The sequence below is a fragment of the Manduca sexta genome, chromosome 23 (assembly GCF_014839805.1).
Source record: "Manduca sexta isolate Smith_Timp_Sample1 chromosome 23, JHU_Msex_v1.0, whole genome shotgun sequence".
Lineage (NCBI taxonomy): Eukaryota > Metazoa > Arthropoda > Insecta > Lepidoptera > Sphingidae > Manduca > Manduca sexta.
Window position 1 is genome coordinate 801,301 of NC_051137.1, and position 25,439 is coordinate 826,739.

At 36.8% G+C, this 25,439-nt stretch overlaps 2 protein-coding genes across 2 annotated transcripts; one reads left to right on the forward strand and one right to left on the reverse strand.

The window, feature by feature from the left end:
- Nucleotides 1–4,696: 4,696 nt before the first annotated feature.
- On the reverse strand, nucleotides 4,697–20,559 carry LOC115443235. The gene is made up of 5 exons (XM_030168560.2): nucleotides 20,329–20,559; nucleotides 17,903–18,112; nucleotides 7,131–7,350; nucleotides 6,356–6,607; nucleotides 4,697–5,985 (listed from the first exon to the last, which is right to left on the reverse strand). The coding sequence occupies exons 1-5, from the start codon at nucleotides 20,398–20,400 to the stop codon at nucleotides 5,846–5,848; spliced, it is 894 nt and encodes a 297-aa protein (XP_030024420.1). The 5' UTR covers nucleotides 20,401–20,559; the 3' UTR covers nucleotides 4,697–5,845.
- Nucleotides 20,560–20,694: 135 nt separating this feature from the next.
- LOC115443226 (importin subunit alpha-4) lies at nucleotides 20,695–25,387 on the forward strand. Its single transcript, XM_030168549.2, has 6 exons — nucleotides 20,695–21,002; nucleotides 21,100–21,798; nucleotides 23,466–23,708; nucleotides 23,908–24,180; nucleotides 24,487–24,663; nucleotides 24,953–25,387. Exons 1-6 carry the CDS (start codon nucleotides 20,940–20,942, stop codon nucleotides 25,043–25,045), a joined length of 1,548 nt encoding a protein of 515 aa, XP_030024409.1. The 5' UTR covers nucleotides 20,695–20,939; the 3' UTR covers nucleotides 25,046–25,387.
- Nucleotides 25,388–25,439: the final 52 nt, after the last annotated feature.

Consider the following 25,439-nt stretch of genomic DNA (forward strand, 5'->3'; position numbering starts at 1 on the left):
TTTTTATATGATTGAAATATCCGCACTAAAGTAAATTGAACGAAGATACTATTTAATAAATAGTTTTTAGCGAATTTTACTCAACAAAAAACATGCCTAGTAAACAGGATTTTATATATAAGTATATAAATACTTCCGGAAAATTCAAAATTATAAAATAGCCAATAGTTTTCCTTCATAACTATTTATTATTATGATTGTGATGATCATGTGCCATCGCTCCGGTGCCTCGAGCTCCAACCGTCTTGATTTGTTTTCGTGCTCACTGACGGAGTTCACAGAGGTCGCTTGTATCTTAATCTTCTAATATATAAAATTCTCGTGTCACAATGTTTGTCTCCGTACTCCTCCGAAACGGCTTTACCGATTTTAACCAAATTTTGCATGCATATTCAGTAGGTCTGAGAATCGGCTAACATCTATTTTTCATACCCCTAAGTGTTAAGGGTTGTCCACCCTTAACATTTTTTTTTATAATTCTATACAAATTTTTATTTTTTTATTTTTTTTTATTATGTCGCATTAAAAATACTTTCCACCCTAAATTTATACCCTTCTATCACCAAACCCTATTTTTTGTAAAAAAAAAAATGTTAAGGGTAAAACAAAGTCCCCCGCTGCATCTGTCTGCCTGAACGTGTTAAACTCAAAAACTACCCAACGTATTAAGATGAAATTTGGTATGGAACAGTTTGAGACCCTGGGAAGAACATAGGCTCCCGGGAAACTACTACTTTTATAACGGAAAACTTTAGCCTGAAAAACTTTATAACGCGGGCGGAGCCGCGGGCAAAAGCTAGTTATATTATAAAAATGAATCCCTATTTCCCTTGGTCAAGCCATCACGCGTGAACGGCTGGACCGATTTCACTATTTTCTTTAGTTGTGTTTGTTATTGTCAGGAGAAGGATCCCATGAAAGAAAAAAATAAGGAATTTGAGCGGAACAAAAAGTTAATTTAACAATTAGTCAAATTCATAGTTAAGACGGGACAACGTCTGTCGGATCAACTAGTACTTAATATAATGTAATAAAATGTTGGTTAGTTGTATTTAATATAATGTTGAAAATGTCCTACACTATTGTATTGGGTATTACCTGTAAATATATGGAATAAATAAATGTTTACACGAATGACATTGAAATATAACTATTTAACAGATTTTATCACAGTTATTCATTATGTCAGTTAACACAAATACATTAACATCTCAATGATGGAACCCATAAAGAAACCTTAAACAAGTTGAAATGAATTTACAAAGGGCTCTGGGTTTACAAGTTAGATTAAAATAGTTGAACCCTTGCTATTTCATATGACACCCAACTTCAGCAGTTGATTAGTTCCAGTGAAACTTGCGTAATCTCTCACTGAGAGGTTGGAGTATTGTTTTAAAGGAAAGGTTATGAATTTTTAACCCTCACGGTTTTTACTAAGCTAGATAGAACGTTAACCAAACTCGGTTCTGGTAAAAAATATAAAATGGATAAAAAGAATGGGGAAACCACGCAAAAATTGATGATCTTCCATCTGGGTATCAAACCCGGTAGGTTAGTGTTCACAGCCCCACCTACGATGCAACTAACACAATCTACATGCACTTAGCTGTTTAACCTAACTACGCCTACAATCTACATGTTAATAACATATTATCATTTGTATCATTTACACGCCTCACAATTTGAAAATAGAATCCCTTCAGCTAAACCCATTTCGGTTACCAAAGTAACGTCTTTATAAGCAAATAAAAAAACATTCCTTACCCGTAATCCTATAAGACCAGAGACACCATATCCCCATAGATTGTGTATGGATTTTTTGGCGATCGTATCTCAGCTTGAGGTCCCCGGAGACGCGACCCTGCGACACAGATTAAGATGTAAATATCTGGGCGGCATTCGGCGCACGTCGGCCCGAACTGATCCGCTTTCCGCTTAATGTTAAATTGAAAACTTGTACCCCGTGCTGTACACGACGTACGAGATGCAAAACGATTCAAATCAGCGATTCAATCTATCATTTGGATTTTAACCGCAGTTGCAAGCCGGTGACCGGGTCGCTCCGACTTGCTGACCGGCTTCAGAAACAAGATTATCCACTGCTGTGAAACACGGGAGTAACTATTTGTATGTTAATCAATTTACACAATAATGATATTACGTTTTGATTATTTTATTTCAAAATGTAACTTTTATACTTACCAATGCAACCGATTGAGTATTTTAAATATTATAAACTTTCACCACACAATACACATCCACGCGAATATCCGAGGTTACTAAATCGAAATTTGAAAACTACGATCAAATCATAGACTACGGCTCAAAAAGTATTTTAGTTCGAAATTCGAATTTCAAATTATCGCCTCTGTGAACTTAAAAAAGTTTCGTACAGAAGTATTGCTCTACTATATAAGTTTTAATTTGTAGATTTTCTGTTATTGCTACTTACTAATTCATGTCAAAGATTTAATAGACCACTTTTTTACTTATTACAGATGATTGTAAACAATCGGGACCTCGGTTCCTACAAATAAAAAGCTTCAAGAAGCTAAGCTTTACTTTTCAATTCTCTTCGGTCAGTCATCATACCAAAAGCCAAGTAAGAAGGTACAGTCATAGTGTTAATTAAAATATCAACTTACTTTTTGTATTTTAACATATACAAGATCTGATCATTAGATGTAATCATAGATAATTTAAAAAGCAGTTTACGTTAATACCGTCTTCGGAACGTTGAAAATGTTTAGCCAAAGATTTCGTTTCGGCATCAACCCCCGACTTCTTTATAGGTTAATGATCACATTATCTGAGAGAGATCTTCGATACGGATGCTTATAAACGGGAAAGCATTGTCGTATCGTTGCTCCAGTTAAAAGATAATGCGCGCGTAGACTCCTAATAACATTTGCATATCTTAATGCGGCGCTCGCGGGCTCCGCACGCCGGCAGCGCGGTACCTACTACCTACCAGCGAAAACAACCGAATATCTGAACAGACCCGATACTAATATTGGATCAATAAACAACGTACACGAGTAAGCAAACAAACCGCGAGTAAGGATACGAGAGAATTGTAATTACAGATTAATTATAATGGATCTAGTGCTGTGTAATTGTTGGAATATGTAAATTAGCGCGGTTAATACCGCTCTTAGCTGTTTGCGAGATACAAGATTGTTTCGCCGCGATATATAGTGCGCGCAACCGCAAAAAATTCACATCGGGAAATTCACGTAGGAACATCAAAGCGCACCATTCATCGGCACACAATAGTGGCAACATGCATGCCGGTGAATGGCGCGCCGCGAGTCGCGACGCCGCCGCGTCGATGGGGCGCGCGTTTTATATGAAATTCAAAAATGGAACTTTGGAAGAAAATGCGCGCATTCTGCCAGTTTTGTGCCGACACAATGGCCGCGATCTCTATAGAAATACGTTCCTGTTTATTACGTACATGAAATAGGTTGCTGTGCACGTTTTGAATTATGGAAATATTAATGAAAAGAGCCGAACTAGACAAAGACATGCATGCAAAGAATAAGCCATTCTTACGGAAATAGCTAATGTTTATTAAACAATGACTTTACTGAACAAAAGCATGTCTGCAAGCACAATATACACGACCTACCGTACCGCTAAATTTAATAGCGACATAACATTATAGGCATGAAATAAAAAATTATTCAATCAGAAGCTCTTTTTATTTTAATATATTTGGTTGGTATGTATCTACCTATAGTTTTTTTAAATATTGGCGCTACAAACGTAGCGCTGGTTACTACCTAACCTACCTACCTAACCTAATTACCTTTTCCATACAGAATGAATTTTAATTCACAATACACACACTACACTATAGTGTTAAAGGTAGCGTATTATAATGATATTTTTAGAAAAACTGTCAAAAACTAAAATTAAGAAATATCCAAAAAAATAACCATCAAATTTAACTCCACACAGTACACGCCAGTTCTCATACAGTATAAAATATCTGAATACTGCCATCTAGTTTTTAATATACGTACCACTCCAAATCATTGAAGTTTGTAACGTTTCTTAGTTTCCAGTAAGAGGACCGGCTTGAAGCTTACTGGCATAGACTCTCTTTTGAAATACATTAGTATATACTAGATGGCGCTTCTGAATCTAATCAGTTATATCTTTGGTAGAAAATATCTTAATATATTTATTGGTTCAATAAATTAATAATGCCTCATTAACCTTGCGCCATGCTAGAAGGTAAACGAAGGTGACCATTTTCAGATGCATTAAAAAAGTTACTGAGCATTACGGGACTTCATTTCAGAATATCCAGGTATATTGTTGTGCAGTGCTGTTTAAGGACAGTTGAATCTTACCAGCAGGCGAGTAACGAGTTCATCTCATCTTTCAGTACCATATTATAAAAAAAAATACACACACACTTACACCTTTCCTCCCAAAGGTGTGGCCAGAGACGCAAATGGTGCACCTACATTTCATGATGTGTTAGAGGGCGAACCTATCGCCATATAGGGCACATATTCCAGACTCCGGGCTGATACTTAGTAGCAAAACCCAATCATTGTGCCCAACCCGGGAATCGAACCAAACACCTCAGCACTGCAATCGTACCGTAATACAACGACGACAACGAGGCAGTCACAGTATAGTATAAACCACTGTATATATTTGGTGACAAAAAAACGCTCGATTCTACTGTATTTCTTTATTTCTTAATAAGTTCATGAATATAACATTTATAATACGACCAGATGTTAGACTAAATAAAATTGGACAGTTAGCCTTATAAATAAATAATTAACGCTAACAAACAGACCGCTTCAAAAACACAATAAATTACGAAAAATTATAAATTAAATTGTCCTAAATATCAAATCACAGCACACTGGTGGTCGTAGGCCCCGCGACCCCCCTCTGAATCCGTCTCTGCGCTTCTCCCGACCCCCTGTCTGTTAGCGCCAGAACAAAAAAATAATTTCGGGACAGAGTTCCTTATAGGAAAAACCTTTGGAATGTTAATGAAATTTTATAAGTTCATAGAGATCTTTCACTTAGATTTTAAGTGTGACTTACATAAATAGGATACCGGACACTCTTAGAGTTGAGATCAACTCTTCCATGTTGTTTATCTTCAATTTTAATAGAGTATTTAATGCCTTGAGTTTCGAATACTCCCGTCAATCATTCTTTAATTGATTGTATCATCTCTAAAAGTGTCCATCCTGAATCACACTATAAGAGAAACACTTATACTTATAGAATAAATTGTGAATATTCGAGTATATCATAAATGCATATGGCACTAGGAACGAACAACTAAAAATACATCAACATAACAATGACTACGGGTTGGTTGTAACACCTCTATGTGTATATTTGAGAAATGGTTTAAAACAACGACACAGTAAAATCATATGACAGTAAGACAATACTTTGGGAACGGGGGACACAGAGTATACACTTACATCTATAATTCGAACTAACGACTAACTTACTGTTATAATATTAACTTGGAACAGAATGTGGGAACATTTTGAGTTGCAGACAGAATAATAAAACAAGAATAGGGCCTGCTAAAAAATTTGTTGACTCCATAAGCCAATATGAATCGGTTCACCGTGAGTTTGTTTGTTGGAACAACTATAGTTTTTGATGCAGGTTTGAATGTTGTTAGATCAAATTTAATACCGACCCACGAGACTACGCTGTTAGGACATAATAAACCCAAGTAAATTATAACTAAGGTTCCTAACAAAACACAATCCTGATAATATTTAATATGGTGTAAAAGTAATTTAAAAAGTATGTAGCCCACATCCGCATTCCAGCATGTGCTTGTTTAAGCGAGTGCGGACTTGTTCTTGGCCTGCTGCTCCTCCTCCAGCACCTGCGCCAGGTTGGTGATCTCGATCTCCTGGACATGCCTCCCGGAGAACTGGATGTAGTCATGCGGCGGCGCGTCCAGGGAGCGCTTGCGGACTGGAAGTGGGGGGGAATGAAGATTAAAAATGAGTTAGTCTTGTCGACTGTGCGCAGTAGTGTATATGTGAGGTTGGAGATCTTGTGCAAATTGAATTAAATATATCATAATATGATCTTAAGTCTCCTTCAGAGAAAGTTTCTAAAAATCTCTAAAAGTTTCGAAAAATAAATAAAGGGAAACCGTGAATTACTATCTACTGAAATTTTTGCCAACATGAAAATTTTTAATCTCATTTCGCAACCTAAATAAAAATGCACATAGGAGCTTGTAATAAAGAGCCAACGATATCTGACTATTAGTATGTATTTAATTTAATTTCCGAGCAGTACTGGCGGTGTGTGTACTGTGTAACGTGTGTATACTGACTGGCGGGCGGGTCGTCGCGCTGCAGGCGGTACACGGGCTTGTTGACGCAGTCGGCGAGCAGGCGCGCGGGGTCGGGCGCGCCGGCGGGGGCGGGGGAGGGGGCGAGCGCCGGGAGCGACGCGCGCAGCTCGTGGCGCACGCGCGACACGTCGAACTCCGCGCCGCGCTCGATGCTCAGCACGAACAGCTCCGGCGACAGCACCAGCGACGGGTCCAGCTCCATCATGTAGCACCGCTCCACGTCCACGATACCTATCCGCGCATACCGATACACTATTCTGCACCACGTTGCCCCTATGAAGCTCAGTGGCGACATTAACTAAAACGAGGTTTTAGGCAGTCCATCACTGTGAGCCCTTTTCATACGATTGCCGAAGAAAAATGGTTTTTCTTTTGTACCCCTCAAAAATAGAAACAAACAAGAGCCCCCGACGCTAGGGGCCACGGGGCCCCGTATGCCACAGTCTTAGGCCGGCTCTGTACTAGCTTTGTTCATACTTCTTCAGACTTATAACAGCGTGTACACCCTACTACTTTTAGTTCGCAAAAAGTTACATTCGCATTTATAAGTATAGAACATAGATGATAAAATCTCAATGGACTGGCTATAATATTAACATAGTATGCTTAGATTTATCAACCAAGAAGGTTACATCAACCTCGCGATCATTTATAAATAATTAGCCAATGGCTTCTACATTTAAAAAATTCAGATCAGATAGAAGATGAAGCATATTAGAAAGATTAATCAAAACAACCATTCCAACCAACTCACCAGTCATGTTAGAATCAAAATCATGTATGAAATTAACTTTCTTCCCATTCTCGAAGACGGATATCTTCTCGACGGAGTCCGCGATGTCGAGCTCCTCGCGCAGCAGGCTCATGAGGTCGTCGCTGGTGCTCTCGTCCAGCATGCTCACCACCTGCACGTCAGGGTCGGCGGACCAGCGCAGCGGCATCACGCGGTAGTTGCTCTCAATCAGGGCCGGGTCCTGCACGGAGAGAAGAGCATTGAGTATATCGTCTACTCAAACTGAGGACTTGTGAGATGTAAATATATTTCTAAAGAAGTATTGCTCGGGGCTTCGCTCGCATGAGACTTTTGGAGAATGCCCTTTTGTCTACTTTACTTAAAAAGTTGCCATATATTAATCTAGGGTAATAGATAAAAATTTCATCCAGATCTGTTCAGGCTGCGTTTACTTCTAACGAACATTCAAATAGCAAGTACGATATTAGCAAGGTCACTAAACATTTCTCTTGCTGCTTACATCCGACCCGAAAACTATTACTTCACAAAACTGTCCACTCGCTGCACCATAGTCGGTGCAAGCTTACAAAGTACTCGCATTGCAAGAAGCGAAACTCATTTAAAATATGACTGTAAAGATTCATTAAGAAATCTATTTTCCAGAATGCAAATCAAAAATCATCGTCTCCAAAGTGGTGGTTTTATCCTATTACAAAAAAAATACAAAAGTATCAAGATCACGTATTCAATCGCGAATTCAATACAATCAAATTACACAACTGACTGAATTAACACCAATTGTTAGGCTCAAGTGGCTATTAAATACTCATCGAGGGCGATTAGGTCATACTCCAAATGAAATGAGGTCCCTCGTATCTCACCACCGTATTGTCTATTCTTACCGCCACGCTACGCTAGTACAGCAGTGGCGAAGGGTGACATTTTTCAAAAGGTAACCCGATGCAAAAAGCAAGCCTTATTTAATATATCGCTGCCATTTTAATAGAATACAAAAACTAAGACAGACGTAAATAAACCTAAAAGGGAAGCCGGTAGGAATCGGGTTGTACAGACGCTTCGCCACTGTAGTACAGAGAGTTTCATGTAACATCTGGAGGGCTATCCAATCCTTTACCGCAATAAATACATATTTTTCTCACGTTCAAACTTTTAAACAAAATAGAATCTTCTGAAAAAATAATATAAAACCCAGATGCATTCCTCAAGGCAGCTAGACCATGGACACGTGCCAACATAAACATTTACACGAGAGATTTACCACAGAACGTTAGATAGGATGATATAGGACAGTCTAAGAAAACGCCTGCAGCAAGAATTTCATAACAAATCAAAGATTTCTAACATTATAACAGAGCGGATATTGGGGAAATTGTCATACAATATTTTTACGCTTATGTGATGGTTACTCAAACTACTGCAAAAAATAGGAAAACATCAATGAAAGATACTTCATATTTTTTTAATGCGAGTATTAGGATATTTTCTGTACATGTATTATTTTTGTATTCATATCTAAGGACGCTGTGACATCTTGACATGCGGAAATTTCAATTAACACAGCGACTTATTACCCATTGATAATAACTTTTGAAGCAAAAATTTTACCCTAACTTCCGTTCTATAATTAACTATAATATAGTTCAAAGTCTTTGTAACAAATATTCAACAAGCCAGCAACTTGCTCATTTACTTCGACTGTATTTCCCGGGAGAGAATTTGTGTCAATGTGGCGATAAGCTGGCTGTTAGTAGAACATTTATATCCGCCCGGATAGCGACCACCGCACACAAGGTGTAAAACCCGACATAATATCCCACGAAAGTATGGTGCATTCCGAAATCAATATTGTAGAAGAGGGTGTATGTAGAAATAAGCGTGAAAGGGTCATTTTATCGCAGCCGTAAAAAAAGTCTCACGTCCTATCATGGAACGATATGAATATTACGAATACACGTAAGTATAAGGTATATCGTAAAGAAGACATTGTGTTTTATAAAAGATCTATCAATAGCATATTCTACATTCACCAGTCATAACAATATCATGTGCGTGCCTACAAAATATCGATTAAAGTAGGTGGAGGTAGGAGGTGCCATCGCCGCATCCACTATGGTTGTGCAATATATTCTCCCGTACTGAATTCCGTCCATATCTTGTCATTTTTATTAGCTTCGATAATAGTAAAATAGTTCTAAAATAAGTTAAGGCGATACCTCAAGGTCCATTTTCATACATTTTGTTTCGCCTTTAATCTGGGTAACTAAACAAGTATTGGCAAGTAAAGAATTTAAATTCACGTCTAGTTAGTGATTAGTTCTCGCAGTTGAAAGAAAAACGTAAAAATAATTAATAATCATGGATATTTCGGCCTTTAAAATTTCGTTATGACGAAATTTTAAAGGCCGAAATAACTAGACGTGAATTTAAATTCTTTACTTGCCAATACTTGTTTAGTTACCCAGATTAAAGGCGAAACAAAATGTATGAAAATGGACCTTGAGGTATCGCCTTAATATTGCTTACACACACGCACAGTGCTCGAAGGTGCCAATCTCTCATTAACTTTAGAAAGGATGATCGCAACAGCAAAAATGTAGCTTAACGACGGTCTTCTGTAATACAGTGGCGTTTAACTAAAAATAAGGAAAAATTCAGTTTTGTTTGGACATTGTTCCAGGCAGGGAGGCAAGCAGGCAATAAATAACTAGGTACTACAAACAGCACATACAAGTAAATACAGATACAATGTACTGCTGAATACATAACACGGAAAAAAAATAAAGGCTATACACTAAAAAGATTTCCCCGGCATATTCAAACACTTCCGCCATCCACATCAAAAGCATGTCCAAAAAGGCCACAGGCTCAGCTGACCAATTCATCTACAAGCTGCATCTACTACTAACAGCTTTTAAAAAAATAGTTGCTTTTTCCATATTTTTAATAAACTATCATGTATAATAACACAAAGTGACATATTTCTATATCTACAAACGTAACTTTGTTTTATCTTCTGACGTGCTCCCCGCTTCCGCAATGCGAATTATTCGCGGCTAGCTTGCTCTCGCTCACTGCAATGCGTCTCGTAAACAATGATAACATTTTCAAACCTACTCTATAAAATTAAATTTTTGTAGCTTGTAGCTTTCAAAATATTTGCGTAATAAATATTTTGTTGTAATACATTTTTATTGCCTAGTGCCCGTTGTTGTAAACATCGGCTTTGCCAGGGAAGCAGTCTAGCCGTCATCTACCAGGGAAAACATTTAAGAGCGTTTACGCATCCGCGCGCCGTATGTCTCAAAAACAGCACTTTTCGAAGGAGATAATATCCATCAAAACATTATTTTAAAAACATATGAATTAGTAATTATTATAGAAAATTTTGTTGTCTAAAAAGTTAGTAGAGAACATTTTTAGATTTATTGAGTATTTGTAAATTGTTTAATGATTACTGAACAGAGGTTTTCAAATTTGCGCTTCGAACGTCTATTTCGAAGCTCAAAATATCTTAAACCACTAAGGAACATAACAATATGTTATTTTTATCTAACTAAAAAGATCCTGAAGAAAAAAGTTAGTAGAGAAAAAAATATATTTTTATGTTTAATTCATGAGAAATAAAAATTCAAAGAAATCGAAAATTTCAGAAATGTTGGTCATTTAAATGATTTTTTTTTATCACTATATCTTACTTAATTGAATATAATATTGGATTACTATAATAGAAGAACATCTCCTTAAAAACATAGAATTTAAAAATTCTACAAAATTAGTTCTGTTATTTTTCTATAAATATTTTAAATACCACTATAAAACGCAACGCGCAAATCGTTTCAAATTAGTCCGCCTTGAGGCTTTCTAGAGAGAGGACGTATCGCTCGTCGCTCCGGCGAGACTCCAGTTGGACTTTGCTGTGCGTAGAAAAAATAGTCACGTGTATACAGTGATTGCCACATCTTAGTACTTTAGTAAGTAAAATATTATTTTCTTTAATGATTGACAATAATTTTAGTAGTTACTATAAATTATTATTATATTATTATGTTTCAGACACAATGGGAAGTAAAGCTATTTCTAGGCAAGAAAAGGAAACGTAACAATGCTGAAACTTCGGCTAAAGCAAAAGCCAAAAGATTGATGTACTAATGTTATAACATGCGTCTGTAGTTATGGTTGCTGCTTTTTTTACTCATTAAACACTTGAGCATAGTTACTCGAAGGAAAAAAATGGAACCTTAAGCTAAAAACAATAAGCCCATTGAAATGTTACATGAGCTTTGTATTTTTTAGAGGACCCAATTTTAATTTTAGAACATGTGTGGGGGTCAATCGACGCTTAATCTCAAGTTTGTGAGGTCGCCCCCCTTGTCCCCTGGCCGCCATCATGAATAAAGGGGTGAAAACACTTTTTTCGCGATATCTCGGAAACTATGCGTCTTACATAAATTTTGTAAAGTGATAATTTGTAGCAAATTGTTTTGCCTACAAATATGTTTATATAACTTTTGCCCTAAATTAAAATTAAAGAAGTTATAAGCAAAAATGTGAGAAAATGTTTATAAAAGTTTTCTTTTTTGCTCTATAACTTTTTTTTTTTACATTTTACAAAAAAATTTCCTCAAACCAACTTGTAAATGATCTTTTGAGGAAAATTGTTACCTATAATTTTTTTTTAGTTCATTCATTTAAAACGCTGTTACAGCGCTCCAAAGTTTACCGGGTTCGTCAATGCTCATGAGAATCCGGTCGAAACAAAATGTTTAACTTATTTTTGATTTTTTTATTGTAAATATATTATTACAATTTTTTTGTTAAATTCGTACAACTTTACTTATTTATTCCTAACTCTTTTCTTTGCCATAGAACTTACCAAATTTAACTTATCGAATGTTATGCAGGTAGAAAAGGTAAGAGTTACCATTTGGGGATAAAGGAGAAAAAAAACATATTTGCAGGCAAAACAATTTGCTACAAATTATGGCTTTACAAAATTTTTGTAAGACGTATAGTTTCCGAGATATCGCGAAAAAAGTGTTTTCACCCCTTTTTCCAAGATGGCGGCCGGGGGACAAGGGTGGCGACCCCACAAACTTGAGGTTAAGCTTCTATTGACCCCCACACATGGCCCAAAAATAAAATTGCGTCCTCCAAGAAATGCAATATTCGGTCCTTAAATTGTAACATTTCAATGGACTAAACGCACATTTCAAAACTCGTTTTACGCCCGCGGCGTGCGCGGTTGTATGCGGTACCCGCTGTATTGGCGGCCAACTAGTAGAATCGCGCGGGCCACGGTAGCACCAGCGCGCTCTGTGGTTAGTAGGTGGGCGACTGCAGTAGTCGGTAGGGGAGGGTGGTTACAGAAATCTGACGCCATTTTCCTCCATCGTGATCGTTTCTGATATGTGTCCATGGCGTTCTGGAACTCAACTGACCGTTAACTGTCCATTTTGTAACCGCCCGCCTTGCGATAATCGCTCGCCAAGTTTGCAGGACATAATCGGAACCGCGGTGGTTACAAATCGCACAGATCTCCGGTCGTCATGAGTTTGGAAATAAAACAGCCGTTTCTCAACCACGGCGGGCGCGAGTAAAAACCGCTTCGTGAGTTCTTAGCCTTATAGAATCACTTTGCTGTCCCGTTGTCAAAACGTTTACAACTCGCCAAATACCCATTGCGCGAGTCCCACTCGCACTTGGCTGATTTTTTGCATAATGCATAGGTACGCTTACTTTCAAATAACAAGGTTTTTGTGTTCACTGATGCGCACTGTTAAGAAAATTCAAGTGACGAGAGACGGAATCCTATATCTTTCTCCTCTTTGAACCTTAGAAATAAGGGATTTGGTAATTTATGTAGCTAGTGAATAAAGCTACTAGTAGTAGTTAGTATACCTATCTTCTTAACTATTTGGGCTAGTTTAGGTTTACACGCTCACATCAATTTTACATATAATTTTATCCTGACGTTTAACCCTGTGCAGGTTTCGGCGTCATTATACTTGTATAAATTGAACGCGTCTAGATCCATATGCAGTTTTACTTAAGTATGTAGTGTTTGCGTAAACTTCGATAACAATAATAGTATATTCTATATATTTTTTTAATTTTTAGGTAATCGTGCCTGATATTACACTCAAAATAAATAAGGTTATTAAAAGCCGCAAAATTATAGATTTTCAATATTTTTTGAATCAAATTAAAACACTCAATAACCACAACAGAGCAACAGGTTGTAGTATCGAACATTTACAACTATTGAAAGAGAATGTTTGCTTGCAGTCAACATTTTTAATGAAGTGTAATATGTGCAATATGGAATTTAAGCTATTTAAGCGTAGTATGGACGTATATCGTGGAACTGTGAATGGAGCTATGATGACTGAAGTTGGTAGATCAAATTTAAACGAACAGTTAGCTTCCATAGATTTACCAATATTAACGCAAAATGTTTACATGAAATGTTACGACGAGTTAGCTAAATGATTGAAATTAGCTGCAGAGGACAGGATGCAAGAGGCCGCTAGGGAAGAAACTGATAAAGATGTTGCCTGTGGTGATGTAAAAGACGGTATTCCCATACTTACAGTCAAAGCTGACTGCTGTTGGTCAAAAAAGTACAGAACCAACTATTTTGCTTCGTCGTGTGTCGCAAATATTATGCAAAACTATGGATATAAAACTGGTAAATTGTTATACATGGATGTACAATCGATCGATTGATGATCGATGTCACTGAGAAGCAATACCTATTAAAAAAACTATCCAAAAAATATAACCAACTTCCGAAAAAGAAGTCTTTTATTTCTCACTTTTTAGTTATACACCTAAAAATGACATCTCATTACATACGCCTTCTGACTCAAAATATAAATTCCAATATGTAATTTCTAATGACTTAATTTAAACTTTCAATACGCTAAATATTTAAAACTGCAGATCTATGGAGTAATTATGTGGTCCATTATAAACATCGTAGCACAGTAATTTTCCTGATTTATTGTCTGAATACGGAGTTCTGGTGCCTATCTTTCGGCTTCATGATGAGCTCCACTTTACAAATACAAATGCGGTACTTTCTCTAAATGCAAATGCTTAAATTTTTAAGCATTTGCATTTAAAAGTGAAAATAACAATTTGTAAAATTGCCGTTAAAATTTGTTAAAAATGTTTTTTTTTTATAATTACAAAATGATACATATAAACTATTTCATGATGAATTCTTATATATTTAATAATAGAATTCTTCATTTACCATAAATTCATAAATCATAAGTTACATTCCAATTAGATAATTAAAGCGAAAAGATCAAAATTGGTTGGTCTGACTATAAAGATAGCCGACGCGCTAACTCTACGCACACAGCTACGCAACGGCTCTGTGTGAGTGAATTTTGCGAAGAATTACCTATAGTTGACTTCACGCGCGGCACGTAAACGCTCTTAAACGTTAGAAAAATACATCATAGCGCCGAGGAAACAAGCTGAATAAAATGTATTTTTTATTAATGCCTATTTCATACCCATTATACTGGATCATAAAGGCATAAATGTAAACCTAAAGTTACCATTTCTACGACACTCGTCACCTAGAAGTCTCTATGTAGCAAGATGCTGCTCGTGTCAACTCGGACCATACATGTTTCGGAGAACATAGGATATAACTAGATATTTCAAATAAGTATTGATTGACTTTCTTCGTAGTGAAGTGGTGCGGTGAGATCCAAGATGTTAATTTTTTTATGTCCTGTGATCATGGCGATATAATACAGATAGCTTTGATACATGTTGCGAGGTTCACAGCCAAGGTTGAGAAGGCCTATTAAAACACTATATAGCATAATCCATCATTACAATCCAATATCAATATACACCCCAATAGCTGTTACTTGACAACTTGCAACCTTTTCCAATTCAGTCCATGTTCTCAGTCCGTCGCCATGGAAACGCGATGCAACCGCGCAAGTGCACAGCCCGGGTTCGATTGACCCGTCCGCTCGGTCTACAACCCACTCCCTACTCCCGACGTTTTCAATGCGTTAGTTCTCCCATACTAGTTACGGCCGAGGGGGAACTGAGGCCATTGCATAGGATCACGGACTTTCCCACGTGCGAGCTGGTATTATGTGACGATCTTCAAATATTTAGCTATACAATGTTTTGATATAAATTACCATTATGTTTGTTATATTTTAGTATTAACAGATCGTGTCGCTGAGGAACTTTCTTGTGACACCTATCCGCATGGGAATTCCTAATTTCCTCGAAAAACCCACGCGACTTTACAACGCAAGCTATTCACTATTAATTACGTACTACATACAACGACCACGAATTGCTTGATTGCAAATTGTACCTACATTAAATAAGAGTCATATGACAATATACAGAATGTCCCAGAAAATTGTGTCAAGCGGAGGTCCGGAGATAGAACACCCCTTGGGGTATCCGAATCACCCCCATGTATGTTCCGCGATTTTTCATAGTTTTCTAGTTATGAATATTTTTCTGAATTTATGGGAATTTTCGATTTGAACAATTATATGTTTTTTTTTTTTTTTTTGGAAAAGTAGAAAACTTATTCAAGATTTTTTTGTTGAAACTAAATTTTCATTAGATGTACTTTTTTGCTAAAAACAATTGGCTTCGTAACTTTAATGAAAGTTATGAAAATGTTGGTGTAAAGTGAAAAACTTATGTTCTATGAATTATGACTTAAATTTTCTACTTTAAATTAAAAATCTAAACAGGTGACTTCGTTAGTCCTAAGGTAGGTCAAAAACTTCTCCAGACTCTCAACTTACATATTCATTAAAAAAAAGATAGCCCTTCATGGCTAAAATAACCCTTTAAGACAACAAGGTGGAAAAATCTTAAAATTTGCTATTAGATTACAAATATTTTTTTTTGGTGTCTCATCATTCCTAAGTTTATTTAGTTTGTTAACTAACCGAAAATGACTGCGAGAAAGCTATGAGTTAAACATTTGACATCTTCTTACCCCCTTATTCATAGACGTTTTTTATCGAACGATCGAGTAAGGCTGTGATAACAAGTCTGTTTCTCAGTGCTGACGGCATGGCAGTCTTCGCAGTGCGTAGACGTAGGGTCGTTGTGATTGGCTAATATTGAAATACAACAATAATAACCAATCACAACGGCCCTATGTCTATTTCTCAGTGCCGTTGGGCACTGAGAAACAGGCTTGTTATCACAGCTTTACTCCGTCCTTAGATAAAAAACGTTTATGAATAAGGGGGTTAATGTTTAAGTTCAATTAATTTTGCATGATTCGTTGTCATGGTTTAAGGGTTGTAAACGGGAGTGCAAATATTTTATCTGCAATTACAATGGGCCGAGGAGATAAGACACTGAATTATTACTATCTCTACTACATATATACGCATATTATGTTGGTCATTTTCTCTGGTTTTTGCATGTAATGCCTAAATTCATGGGATGTTGCATATTTTGCTATTTAAGGCGTTAGATATTAAGATACTTTTCATTAGGATAACAAATAATAAACGAAATAACAATAAGATCAATTTTCTGAAAATTGCGAGCGTGACATTTTGTGTACCTTGCGTGAGGACCATTCATTTAGGTCACGACTCTGTTAAAAAAAACCCATGTTGCATACGAATCGTTTTCAATCGAGAAACATTTTTTTTGCTCCCGCAAATTTTATGCGGATTTTAGGTAATTTTTTTTTATCACTAATTAATATTGGATATTTCGACATATTTCATTTTATATCAACCATTTATTTTTATCCAATTACGGATGAGGCAAAACTTATATACAAACTATATGATATAGGCCTGCGTAGTTAGATTGCATAACAATATTCTTAATCATTCATAAGAAAATTCGTAATTTGTTACGAAGCGGCATTATCGCACAGCGATAAAACTCCTTTAAGAGAAAACAAAAAGAGAAACATTTATTTCAAGCATATTTTTCGCTTATTAAATTGCATATAATCCAGTATCCAGTAATAACAAACACATTAAACGACATAATAAGGCGACAAACTCTCCCACTTACCTCAAAACCCTACTATATTTCATACTAAAATATTTAGACACCCGCCGCTGACCTAGATCCGCAGTGCACACAACAATAACCGACCCGCACACTACATCCGAGCCACTACGATGAAAATTTAATCAATATCGATGCAATACTTTACGAACCGTTCTAAATACGGCTTTACATTCCGTATGCAGCGCCAAGGGTGGGATATTAGTCATTTGTAATAGAAAGTGAATAGCAGATAGGTTAGTTGATAAGTGGTACGAACGAACATAATGAAGAGTCGGGATGTGTTACTAACTCTCAAAATATCCACAAGTCTCTCCTATTTCGTACCACAATTGCAGTTCCTTCCTGGCAATTTACATTAAGGTCTATAAGGGCTCGCGAACATTCCCTGGCCCTCTCCCCTCCGCCCATCCTAAGATGGTCCCTTCTTCTTTCCCAACACTTTCTTTCCAATTATCCTCTCCCAACTTGTCTCCAGGGCTCTGCAGTCAATAAGCCAGAAGAAACCAGTATACTGTTGGCAGGTTTCCTTGATGTTCAAAAAAAGAATGTTCAATCTGTACGGATTCGAGTGCCACTTACTCCAGTGGAAGCCTTAGCTAGCGTGAGCGCCCGGGAGGAACAAAAAGGTCCGATTTACCAATTTCGTAGTTAAAATGCTTGTTGGTTGATCAGAACAAATTGGTGACCTAAAAAAACTATTAAATATAATCAAAACTCACCATATTTTGCTTAGCAGAAATCGGTATGCTGCAATATCCCTGGTAGCGGTGGAGAATGGGCCCCTGGCGCAGCACCTGCCGGTACAGCATGGTGCCACACATGATGCCCGCCACAGTCACCACGAGCGCCGTCGTCGCCAAGAAGATCAGCGCCAGTAGTGAACGACGCCGACTCGCCTCCGGGCACGGGGTTTGGATCTCGATCACCTCCTGACACGTTTATTGATTTAAAATCGTCCTTCCGATAATGGGCATATGCAACATTTTAATGCTTAGAGAGTTCGAAGGTAGGGGCTAGGTTATAGGACACTGTTTAAGGGCCCAGGGACGAGGACATAGGCTTGAAAATAAAATTAGTTCTAAGAGAGAACATTCTTAGTGACAGTGTCGAAAAAAGGTGCGTCCAGGGAACCTGGATAGATAAATCTGGCGCTATTTATCAATTTTGACCAAACGCAGTTAAAATGTAACTAGAACCCCTTGTATCAGAGGACAAGGTTCCAACGCACTTTGTCAGACATCAAACTTTTTAGTAACCGGGTACTGAAGGTGTTAACATATTGATAACAAGTAAAATCATTTTGGTAAAAAATTAAGAGAATGATAAATAATACCCGAATTCGGAAACCAAAACATCCAACAACACTAGGAATTACTGTAATTATCAAATTAAGATGAAAATTCGAACATACAATCCCTACCATTTTTTGATACACATAATATCATGATCACATTTATATCGACATAGAGAAAATTTTTAGAAGCAAAAAACAATATGGCCTAAAATACTGGTCTCAATACAACTGAACCCTATTATTTTTTATTGTCATTCAACAAGGTCAAGTGTCTTCATGACTACATTGCTAATACAGGACCCTTGTACTGAAACATAATCACCCCATTATGTTTATACTATCAATGCTCTATGAATTGTTAGGATCTGCCTTCACAGCCCAGGCTGCCCATTGAGTAATATATTATACTTTGCAACAACAACTGTATGTGTGCCTTATAAGCACATTGTAAATATTATAATTTTTTACATGAGTTTTGTCTCTAAAAGCCTATTAGGGATATGTTTTTTGAACTATCATTTAACATGTTATTTTAGTAACTCACTATATAGTATGACTCATTATATTCAAATTTAATATGCAAGGTATTATTTAAAAGTTATTAAGAGCAATAAGTTGTCTTTAAAGCACATTGAAATAAGTGAAATAATATAAATTATTTGATTCCATCCAAACTCGAGAATATAGACAACTAGAAGAAGTTCCCAATAAATTAAAGATGTAAATTTTCTAATCATAAATTCCTATCATTCAGCATTAAATTATTACAAAGCAGCAAGGCCTGAAAGTTTCATCCAATACCCATAGATATGAACCAAATTCATGTTTTTCATTATTAACACCTCTCTAAACAATCTGTGGTGCTGAAGACTTATTATTAGGTAACTTGCTTGTCTTGCCATTACCAGTAGCACAATTACACCATCAAGGGACTGTGAAAAATTATTTGAATGGGCCCCGTCGTTCATAAACATCTTTATATATATCTGCCTTAAAGGCCCCGGTTGAGAGGAAAAAAGATCCTCAACTATGGCACCACACTAGGCTCCCCTAAGATTGCCACTGATGATATAGGTTAAGTAGCTGACCTTATTTTTTTAGATCATAAAATGTAGCGCCCCTGAACCAGTGAGCCTGTTGCTTTTTACCGATCATGCCAATCTATAGTTATGTCACTGGTCGTCGCTTTCTTGTTAGACAACATTGATAAGGTACATAATATCCAATTAAACTGGCTAAGTTATTTAAGGAACACAAGAGTTGGTGCATGTATTATTGGTAAATGTAACATAATATCCTCTCAAACAAAAATATAAGCAAAATTGCAAATATTGAATTGATTGAAATTTCTTAACTTTTTGCATATTATAAAAAAAATATATATTCAACATTATATAAAGAATTATTATTGAAAATCCTGAGTTGTTGTAAAGGTATTAAAAATGAATAAAAAATTATATTTGCACTCACATAAAAAACTACTTCATCAAGTTAGGGCAGATTATGCATTCGCCGAAAATTTATTATTAGGATAGAGTATTTACAATTTGAATTGAAACATAATTAATAAATATTAAAAGGATATAATAATAGAGGAGAAATAATTCATTGGTGTATAACTTTTATGTGATGATCGAAAAACCATCTTATTAAAAATAAATAAATATTAAAAATAACCCAGAGTATGAAACGACAAAAACGTAAAAAAATATTTTAGAATTAATCCCCTAAGCAGCTTTATGATATTTCCATTTAGCATCGCGCTTATTTTGTTACAGGTAGATATTGGAAAATATACAACGAAATTTATAAATGTATATTATATGTAAGTAAAGAAATTATTCTACGCACTTCATCGCAGTTGGTGCTGGCCAGTAGCGCCGCTTTCTTGAAAATGAGACTTGGTCTTGTTAATATGGTCATGGTGATCAGCTCAAACGCCGATTTCTTTCGTTCAAGTTAAATATTCAATTAAATACCACTTTTAAAATTCGGAGCTCTTTTTACATCAAACAATTGTGATTTGTGGCGGATGTCGCCGGGGCCCGGAACTACAATTTTCATCAATAATCGTAAATCGACTATTGCCAATATAAAAAACATGTCCTATATTTTTATACTAGCAACACTGTATAGTTTAATTTAGTCGAATCATCATCGATTTTTTTCTTTAGTCGTTGATATATAAGAGTACAACACTGACAAATTGACAATAGATTTAAATACTTTGTCTATGCTCCATCCAACTGAAAAAAGAAAGAAAAAAATATTCGGTGAAGGAAACGGGCGATTAGATTCGTGTTGTAGAATATTCGGTGAAAAAAGAGGTTAATGAATCAGCAACGCTAATAGTGCCGTTAAAACATGTTTGATTAGTTTTCTTTGACGTTATCTTATGTTAATACTTTATTTCATTGTGTAATTACCACGTATTGTGACGAGACAGCTAGCACAAAAATAAAATGGCGACGGATCAGATGAAAAACCGCATGCATGTATTCAAGAATGCAGGCAAAGATGTCGACGTAAGTATCACGGCGCAATTATTCGTAACAATTCTACCCGGCACACAATCAAAAACACCCATGCAGCTCACTGATCGCTTTCACGTGCTGTTTGCAGGAAATGCGCAGGCGAAGAAACGAAGTCACAGTCGAACTCAGAAAAAATAAAAGAGACGAAACACTGCAGAAAAGACGCAATGTTCCCATCACCTACTCGACAGACGAAGAGGAGATCGACAGGACGCTCACGGAGACCGACTTCAAGGAGTTGGTTCAGAACGCAGCTAACGCAGACAACCCTGAAGTGCAGCTGGCGGCCGTGCAGCAGTGCCGCAAACTGCTGTCCTCGGAGAAGAATCCGCCCATCGACGATCTAATCGCCGCCGGCATCCTGCCGGTGCTGGTGCAGTGTCTACCGCGGGCCGACAGCCCCACGCTGCAGTTCGAATCCGCTTGGGCCTTAACAAACATAGCGTCAGGCACGTCAGCACAGACCAACAAAGTGGTGCACGCCGGCGCCGTCCCTGTCTTCCTTCAATTACTTATGTCGCCGCACGAGAACGTATGCGAGCAGGCGGTGTGGGCGCTCGGCAACATCATCGGCGACGGTCCCGTGCTGAGAGACTTCGTCATCGAGCTGGGAGTTGTCAAACCTCTGCTGAGCTTCATCAAGCCAGGCATACCCATATCGTTCCTACGCAACATCTCCTGGGTGATTGTGAACCTGTGCAGGAATAAAGATCCACCACCACAGGTGAAGACCATCCAAGAGATTCTGCCAGCCATCAATGTCCTCATCACTCACAATGATATCAATGTAAGTCTCACATTTTTATAAACACTACACTAAGAACAATATATATTATGCTTGCAAAGAACACAATTCAGAAATATAATATCTGTGATGCTCCACAGAATGGGATTTGGTATTCAAACAAAGGTTAAATATTTATTTTCTCTTTTGTTCAAAGCCTAACAGATGGTGTAGAAAAAGCTATATAAATATATTAATTTATATATAGTTTATAATAATGTTAGTTTATCATGTTAATGTTGACCTGGTGTTTGATGTGTTATTTAATGGAGTTATGTTGATTAATCTATATGGCTACAACATTTAAATTATTATACCTAAAATAACCCTCCATTTAAAACAGAATTCCTAAACCAAACAATCCAAACAGTTCCCATATAACTAGACATTGTTAAATGTCCTAGACTTTGGTGGGAGCTGCTGAGCTATTTTGATTGTGCTATATTTAGACATCACTCATGGTGACCTCGGCATCCGAGACATTCAATACACTAAGATCACTTTACTTGCATCAGTAACCAGTAAGCTGACACTGTGTTGCTACTGTCCACCATTGTTATACAATTGTGGTTGTGTTCATGCTTACTACTGCATATAATAGTTTGTGGTAAAGTTCATTCTTTAATAAAATTTCTTTTTAACTAGTGTTATAATATTAATGTAATTTAAGTTTTAATAAGTAGTTGAAACAATAAATTAACATATTTATATGGCAATAAAATAACTCTAAACAAAAATGGGGGTTTAATATAAAATTATATAAAATTTTTACCTTACATTCTCCAGCTTTATTGTAACAAGTAAAACAAGTAATTTGCTATTTTGGTGTATGTAACAAAGAAGTATCCATGTTTTTGTCCTTTATCTAATCTCATTGAAAAGAAACCAGTTTAGGAAGATTGTCTGCAGTTTTGAAAGTTGACTAGCATTTGAAATAATGTTTTGCTACACATTTAGTATTCATGCCATGTGGTGATTAATAAGATTATGTGGAACTGAATAGATTAAGCAATAAAGGAATTAATAATTACCTGATTACTCATGGGAATTTGTAATATTATTATATTGAGTTAGTCATGATTGTGTAATTGCCATTATTTCCTATTTGCTAATAGAATAAACTCATCTATAGATCCACAATAACTAGACAGATGTGTAAATAGTTCAGCTAAAATTTTCTGGAATGTTTAGTCAAGATGCCAGTGTGCTTATTATTAAGTCAAATACAATTTATTTTATGCAAGTATTGAAAGTTTGTACTGTTGATTTAATTTTGACATATCTGCTATACATTGGTTGGATCCTGACTAAGAATGCTTAGGTATGCCAATACAAGACCAATTAAGAGAATTCCTATTAATGATCATATTGATTGGTACAAAATGCCATACTAATTACAGGTTATCTTTTGTCTAAAGAGTCATAAAACAGTTTTGTGACAAATTAGATTGCAAATTTGTAGGTACATAATATGTGTTTGTCAAAACATTAATTAAAATAAACAATAATAAACAATTTGTTGTGGTAGAGGCAATTATTTGATAAACTAAATCTTAAATATTACCTACTAAATTTATATTATAGAAACAAGATAGCTTGCTAATTATTAGTCATATTTTCACTAATATATTGTTTTTTTTTAATAGTATGATTAAATGGCTTTTCCACAGGTACTGGTAGACACAGTATGGGCGGTGTGTTATCTCACAGATGGAGGTAATGAACAAATCCAAATGGTGATAGAATCTGGTATTGTACCCAAGCTGGTACCGCTGCTGTCCCACAAGGAGGTGAAAGTACAGACTGCTGCGTTGAGAGCCATTGGTAACATAGTCACCGGCACTGACGAACAGACACAAGTGGTGCTGAACTGCGACGCGCTCTCACACTTCCACGCCTTATTGTCTCATCAGGTAACAACTTGTACATTATTTAATATCTATAGTTACTGAATAATACAGTAAATACTATTTATGGCATGACAAAGAACAATATTTTTCTTGAATTATGATGATTATAGATAATTCAGATTATCACTCTGGTGTATTGTTAAAAAATCATGACCAACAATAATTATTGATATATGCTTTTAATGACAATATATATTTACAGAAAGAAAAAATCTGCAAAGAGGCAGTATGGTTCCTATCAAACATAACTGCAGGCAACAAACAGCAAGTGCAAGCTGTCATTGATGCTGGTTTACTGCCCAAGATTGTAGAGAACCTTAGTAAGGGAGAGTTCCAGACACAGAAGGAGGCCGCATGGGCCGTCTCCAATCTGAGTATAAGTGGCACCAAGGAACAAATCGAGGCTCTCATCAACTGCGGCGTCATACCGCCCTTCTGCAATTTACTGAGTTGCAAGGATACACAAGTTATTAATGTAAGTGTTACATTAGAATTTGGTATTTATTTCTACCTCTTCTCAATGAGACATAAGGGTTCGTTACATTAGACTTGTTAGTTGATCATCAATCTTCTCCGCACTATTATTGATCAGTTAATATTTAGTGCTTTAAATAATTCTTTTGTAGTCAAAATATAAAATACATGGATGTTGCATCTACACAAAATATGATTTAATCCATATCTACGAAAGGAAAAACAGAGGATAAAAACAATTTTTTTTGACACCAGACTTATTGTATTGTTTTTGTTATGAGGCACGCTAAATGTCTTTTGTGTTTAGGTTGTGCTCGACGGTCTAAGCAACATGCTAAAGATGTCGCGCGAGAATGCGGACCAAGTGGCCACCATTATCGAAGAGTGCGGCGGCATAGACAAGATAGAGGCGCTGCAGAGCCACGAGAAGGTCGAGATCTACAAGATGGCCTACGATATCATCGAGCAGTACTTTGCAGGAGAGGTATGTTTGTTTTCAAATTGATTTGTATAATCAAGTGATGTAGCTCCCAACCTCAAAGTATAATGATAACACTGTCTGTTTACTTGTTTGTTAGTATATGTTATCTGACATAGACAGATACAATGGCGATTTGAAGTTGTAACTGATAGAAACACTGATCGAAACAGGTGTCTGTGAGATAAAAGATGAAAATTAATTGTTCGCGAAACAGATATTCCTGTTATCTGTCAGCTGTATGAGTATTTGAGTGGTATTTGCTGAGGTGTGCTAAGTGTCGTGTGTGGTGCAGGAGGAGGACGCGACGCTGGTGCCGGCGGCGGCGGAGTCCGGGTTCCAGTTCGACCCGGCGGCAGGCGCGCCGCACGAGAACTTCCGCTTCTAACGCTCCCTGTGAGCGGCTCCGCGACTAGCACCGCGACTAGCCTCGCGACTAGCTCCGCGACTAGCTCCACCACCAGCGCAGGCGCCGCGCCCGTTGTAAAGTTCGCGTTGTAAGTGGCCGGCGCCGGCCGAGACTGTTAGGGGAGGGGGGAGGGGGGCGGACCCGGTCCCGCCTCGTACTGCTTGCAGACGGACGCTTTTTGATAATAACATAGTATTTATGTTTCGATTTTTAACTCAGAATGTTATATCGCAGAGCCACATAGCTAGGATGACAATGAATTATGTTCTGAAAATGGGCCCGTTTGTATCTATGTACCAATAAACTCTGTCCAATATTAAATATGGTTTTATTTCTACTGAAAGCCTCTGATATGATAATAAGACTTGAAAGT